At 31.4% G+C, this 6,075-nt stretch overlaps 1 protein-coding gene across 1 annotated transcript; it reads left to right on the forward strand.

Annotated features, from left to right (window-relative positions):
* Positions 1 to 4,033: 4,033 nt before the first annotated feature.
* LOC116403941 (glycosyl hydrolase 5 family protein-like) lies at positions 4,034 to 4,760 on the forward strand. The gene is made up of 2 exons (XM_031885885.1): positions 4,034 to 4,226; positions 4,327 to 4,760. The coding sequence occupies exons 1-2, from the start codon at positions 4,034 to 4,036 to the stop codon at positions 4,758 to 4,760; spliced, it is 627 nt and encodes a 208-aa protein (XP_031741745.1).
* Positions 4,761 to 6,075: the final 1,315 nt, after the last annotated feature.

The following is a 6,075-nucleotide window of genomic DNA, read 5'->3' on the forward strand; positions in this document are numbered from 1 at the left end:
GAGTTTGAGAAACGAACCACGAGGACCAAATCAAAATGTGGAGATGTGGTTTCAATATATGAGCCAAGGAGCTAAACTTGTTCACCAAATTAACCCAAACGCTTTAGTAGTGGTTTCTGGACTAAGTTATGACACCGATCTAAGCTTCTTGAAGAATAGGTCAATGGGCTTCAATTTGGACAACAAGCTTGTATTTGAAGCTCACTTGTACTCCTTCACAAACAACATGAGTGATTATTGGACGTCAAAGCCATTGAACACGTTTTGTGCTAATGTCAATCAAGGATTTGAAGACCGTGCTGGATTTCTTGTGAGAGGACAAAACCCAATACCTCTCTTTGTGAGTGAGTTTGGGATCAACCAAATGGGAGCAAATGAAGGACAAAATCGATTCTTGAGTTGCTTTTTTACCTATCTTACTGAGAATGATTTTGATTGGGGCCTATGGGCGTTGCAAGGTAGCTACTACTATAGAGAAGGTGTGAAAAACGATGAAGAAACCTTTGGCGTCTTAGATTCCAAGTTTACAAATGTCAAAAACCCGAAATTCCTTCAGAAGTTTCAGCTTATGCAAACCAAGCTTCAAGGTATATAACGTTTAAAAAGTGATACATACATTTGAATCATGTTTTAGTTAAGAATAATGTTAGTCTCTATTCATTTTTTCTTCTCACCGATGAATCACACAATTGCTCTTTAACACAGATCCAAGCTCAAATCTCACAACCTCATTCATAATGTACCATCCTCTTAGTGGTGAGTGCGTGCGAATGAACAAAAAGTACCAACTAGGAGTTAGTAGTTGCAAGACATCAAATCGTTGGAGTCACGAACAAGATGGCACTCCAATTAAGTTGGTAGGATCTATATTGTGTTTGCAAGCTGTAGGAGATGGACTCCCTCCAATTCTATCTAAAGACTGCTCAAGCCAACAAAGTGCATGGAAATATGCTTCAAATGCTAAGCTTCAACTGGCCACTGTTGATGAAGAAGGACAAGCCTTGTGTTTGCAAAGGGCTTCTCATTCCCATCAAATTTTGACTAACAAATGCATGTGTCCTAATGATTCTGAATGCCAAGGAGATCCACAAAGTCAATGGTTTACACTTGTACCATCAAATGTACATCTCAATTAATTTATGTACAAAATTGTAATTATCTATCTATTTGTTACACATCCTCCATTTTAATTTGAACGAGTTTATTATTCAAACATTTTTCATGAAGGCCAAATAAGAAGTTTAATTAGATGTTTTTATCCAGAGAATTATATTAAACCTACTAATATTACTTTCATGTTTAGAGAATAATATATTTTTTAAAAAATGAAGTTTAATTATAAGTTATAATATTAGTAAAATATTCAATCGAAACTTGTGTACATCAATTTCAACAATCTAAGCAAAATGCCGAGTAAGAAAAATGCACCTTGAAAGAAAAATGTGACATTTTTAAAAATAGCAAAATAAATTAAAATATGTACAAGGCATAGCAAAATTTTGGATTCTATCAATGATAGTCTTCTATCACTATAGCATATCAATGACTATCAGTGATAGAATTTGTTATAGGTTGTAAATATTTTGTAAAATTTGCTAGTTTTGAAAATTCCCCAAGAAAAAAAGGGTTTGATATGTAAGTTATTCTCATATGAAACTATAATGTTCATTTAATTCTCGGGTTTATCTTAGTCCAAACAAAAATTAATTTTGAATTTTTTAAATCATCAAAATTAAATGAGTCAAGGCATGTATTTGGAAGAGATCAAAGTTTGAGTCATTCTAATTTATTTCAGTTATAAAATTTTAATCAAAGTAAATAACAGAAAGGAAGAAGATATATAACAGTAAGCAACAAATAACTTCTAAATGTTCATCAATATTTTACCCTAATTGATTACTAAATCTACTATATATATATATATATATATATATATATATATATATATATATATATATATGTACATAATTTTGTGTTGCTTGTTGTTATCATTATATCTTTTCATTTTTGTTTAGAAATTTATCTTGTTTTGCAGCATTACTTATTTACGTTGTCCAATAAAATGAAAAAGAAAAAAAAAAGAGAAAAGAAGCCAAAGTCTTGAAGTTGGACAAACACGTCATTACATACATTTGATAGTTATATTTACTTAAAAAGTTTAAGTTTTACAAATTAATTTAGGTCATTTATAGTAACGATAATTCGTGTGTGTATTTTGTTAGACTTTAAGAAATATATTCTTATTATATTGTCTTCAACTTTAAATTGAGATTTTTATGTTATAAACATAACAAGTGTGTCATGTCTCTAATTCAACAAATTATTTAAATTTTATTTAATTTGAAAGTTGAATGAGTTTTAAATCACTCTTGAAGAAGGACGTTAAAGATATGTTATATAAATAGAATGGGTAAAAAAAAAATTCCTAACATGAAATAATATATTTATTCCCCAAATAATAACTTTATATAAATATGCAATTGTATGTATGAATCAAATAAAACTAGAGAAACATAGCAAGAAGTATTATATAAAATTGAAGCTTCTACCTAAGTGAATGTTTTAATATCTAATTTGAGAGATGGATGAAAGAAGCTCCAAAGTTTTATCCAAGAAGAAGAAATTACAAAAAGGAAATTGATTTTATGTTGGTTGGAATTTTGATTGAGACTTAGCATTAATTTGTTAGCAAAGTTTATCCCGATGCAACAAAAAAAACTTGTAGACACATATTATGCACTAAATTAAGCTTCTTAGTGTAGAAAAAGGTATGACAACTAAGTTGTAAATTCACAACAAACTTTGAACAAATTTCAAACTACATAGAAGTGTGTGTATATAAGGCAATGTATGGGCTATGTTTCTCTCATCTCACTCGCAATCCCAAAAGAAAGAAAAAGAAAAAGATATCAATTTGACAAAAAGATTAAGAAAATGAGAACTTTTCTAGTCCTTCTTCTTCTAGCTTTAGTATTTGTGTTCTCATCTCTTTCAGCTTATTCATTACCATTATCAACACGTGGAAGGTGGATCATTGATTCGCAAACAGGTCGTAGAGTGAAACTTGTGTGTGTGAATTGGCCTTCCCACACACAGAGCATGTTGGCAGAAGGGCCTCAACCATAGGCCATTAAAAGACCTAGCAGACGAGGCGATCAAGTTAAGATTTAATTGTGTACGACTCACATATGCAACTCATATGTTCACTCGCTATGCAAATAGGACGATTGAGGAAAACTTTGATCTTCTTGATTTAAAACAAGCAAAAGCTGGATTGGCTCAATATAATCCTTTTGTGTTGAATAAGACTATTGCTGAAGCATATGAAGCTGTTGTTGATGTGTTGGGGGCAAGTGGTTTAATGGTTATCGCTGACAATCACATGAGCCAACCAAGATGGTGTTGCTCTCTCGATGATGGCAATGGCTTCTTCGGAAACAACAATTTTGACCCTCAAGAATGGCTACAAGGGCTTAGCTTGGTTGCTCAACGCTTTCGCAACAAATCAACGGTATGTAATTAATTCACATCACGAGATTTTCTTAGATTCTTAAAACTAAACTCAAACTTTTAAGAACATGTATAGTATTTCATTAATTAACAATTTTTTTTAATGGCTGTTTAGGTGGTAGGAATGAGTTTACGAAATGAGATACGAGGCTTTATGGAAAATGCAAATGATTGGAACAAATATATAACTCAAGGGGTAACCACGATTCATAACATAAATTCGGAAGTTTTAGTCATTGTTTCAGGGTTAAATTATGACAACGATCTTCGATGCTTAAAGGAAAAGCCTTTGAATGTTGGCACCTTAGACAATAAGTTGGTTTTCGAGGTACACTTATATTCTTTCAGTGGAGATTCCGAGAGCAAGTTTGTAAAACAACCATTGAACAATATATGTGCAAATATTATGAATGGATTTATAGACCATGCTGGGTTTGTGATGCAAGGACCAAACCCGTTTCCATTATTTGTTAGTGAATATGGATATGATCAAAGAGAAGTTAACGATGCTGAAAACTGATTCATGAGTTGCTTCACAGCCCATCTTGCACAAAGAGATTTGGATTGGGCATTGTGGGCTTGGCAAGGTAGCTATTATTTTAGAGAAGGTCAAGCAGAGCCTGGAGAAAGTTTCGGAGTGCTCGACTCTAATTGGACTCAAATTAAGAACCCTAACTTTGTACAAAAGTTTCAACTATTGCAGACCATGTTGCACGGTAACTATATAAATGATTATTACAAGTACATGCAATGATCTATAGTTATATAGTATCAAAGTAACACTTTGTATAACATCTTTTTATGATATATATGCAGATCCAAATTCTAATGCATCGTTCTCATATGTTATATATCATCCACAAAGTAGCCAATGCATCCAAGTCTCCAATGACAACAAAGAAATTTTCCTCACCAATTGCTCCACCCCAACTCGATGGAGTCATAACAATGATGGCACTCCAATTGAGATGTCAAGCACTGGTTTATACTTGAAGGCCAGTGGGGAAGGCCTTGAGGCATCTCTTTCAACTGATACCTTAAGCCAACAAAGTGTTTGGAGTGCCATTTCAAACTCTAAACTTCATTTGGCCACCTTCACTCAAGGTGGAAAGAGCCTTTGTTTGCAAATGGATAGCTCCAACTCTTCAAAAGTTGTGACCAACTCTTGCATTTGCACCAATGGTGATCCAAATTGCCTCCAAGACACCCGAAGCCAATGGTTTGAACTCGTTGAAACCAACACATTATGATTCCCTTTCTATTTTTAAGATTTAAACTATGTGACAATGCCTTGTGTATATGTACCATTTCTAATTCAAATGTGATTGAATTTGTATTTGTACGATATTAAATTTAAATGTATATACGACATTGACAACTGCATGTATTTGCACTAATGACGATCAAAATTTCTCCCCAAAGATCCAATCCTAATGATTTGATGAACTTACTATAACCAACACAATGTGACTTATCACCATATTTAAAAGATTAGATATATACGACAACCGTTCTTGATCATTCACTATTTTTTTGGAGACAATTTTTACTTTAATTATAAAATATTACCTCATAAATATATTATTTTTTTTAAAACTAAATAATGCATAGCTATGCTTATTTAATTCGATATAGTGCAACACTTTTTTGTATTTAGATTATTATAAATCATAGTTTGAGAATGTGTATGATTGTGGGGTTTATATATAAAATATAAGTTTTAGGTTTAAATAAAAATGTATGGTCCCTCTACCTTTAGCTAAATAGTTTAGTTCTCATACTTACAATGATCATCCTAGTTAACCTATATTTTCAAAATATCAATAATAGCTAGAAGTTAAGATTTTGTAGGGTGTTTTAAATATATATATATAATAGAATGGTATCTTTTGTACTTTCTTTTTAAATACGAACATAGAATTTATTCGATTTATTTGTTTCTACTGCTCAAGAAACAGGACGTGTGACATCTAGAAGTTTTAAATAAAATTTGTAAGTAATAGTGGAATTTATTATAATGTTTTTATAAGATGATCACGAGTCAATTGCTTCATGCACCAAATTTTGGTGAGATTGTGATGATGATTGGCTACACTTAGTGTCTCTTATTTCAAAGAGTTGTTGGTTCTTCGAGTTCCATCGACTTGAAGTCTTGATTAATTTTTCTTAATTAGTTTATCTTAGAGACGTTTTGTTCTAGTTTTATTCACAACCATCAAAGGCCGACATCAAGAAAAATAGTTTTCTTGTCAAAACATGTCATCAAAAACAGCTTCGACAAATTTTTAATGTAGGAGTGGACTTCTTGTCTACATATACATACATGTGCCAGTTGAGCTAAGCTCATATTCTACAACTTCTACAAATTTTAAAAACCTTAAATTATAAACTTTCAATTCAACTCATTAAAGTTGAACACAATAAATAATTTAATTTCGATAGTGTCACTTATTTCAATATAATTATAATTACAACAATTAACTTTTAAAAAAGTAATATTTTATTATTAATGTACAGACATTAATAATTAAAAAAAAAATAGTAAAGCTTTAAGAATATTATTGA

This window comes from Cucumis sativus, chromosome 5 (assembly GCF_000004075.3).
Source record: "Cucumis sativus cultivar 9930 chromosome 5, Cucumber_9930_V3, whole genome shotgun sequence".
In the NCBI taxonomy this organism is placed as follows: Eukaryota; Viridiplantae; Streptophyta; class Magnoliopsida; order Cucurbitales; family Cucurbitaceae; genus Cucumis; species Cucumis sativus.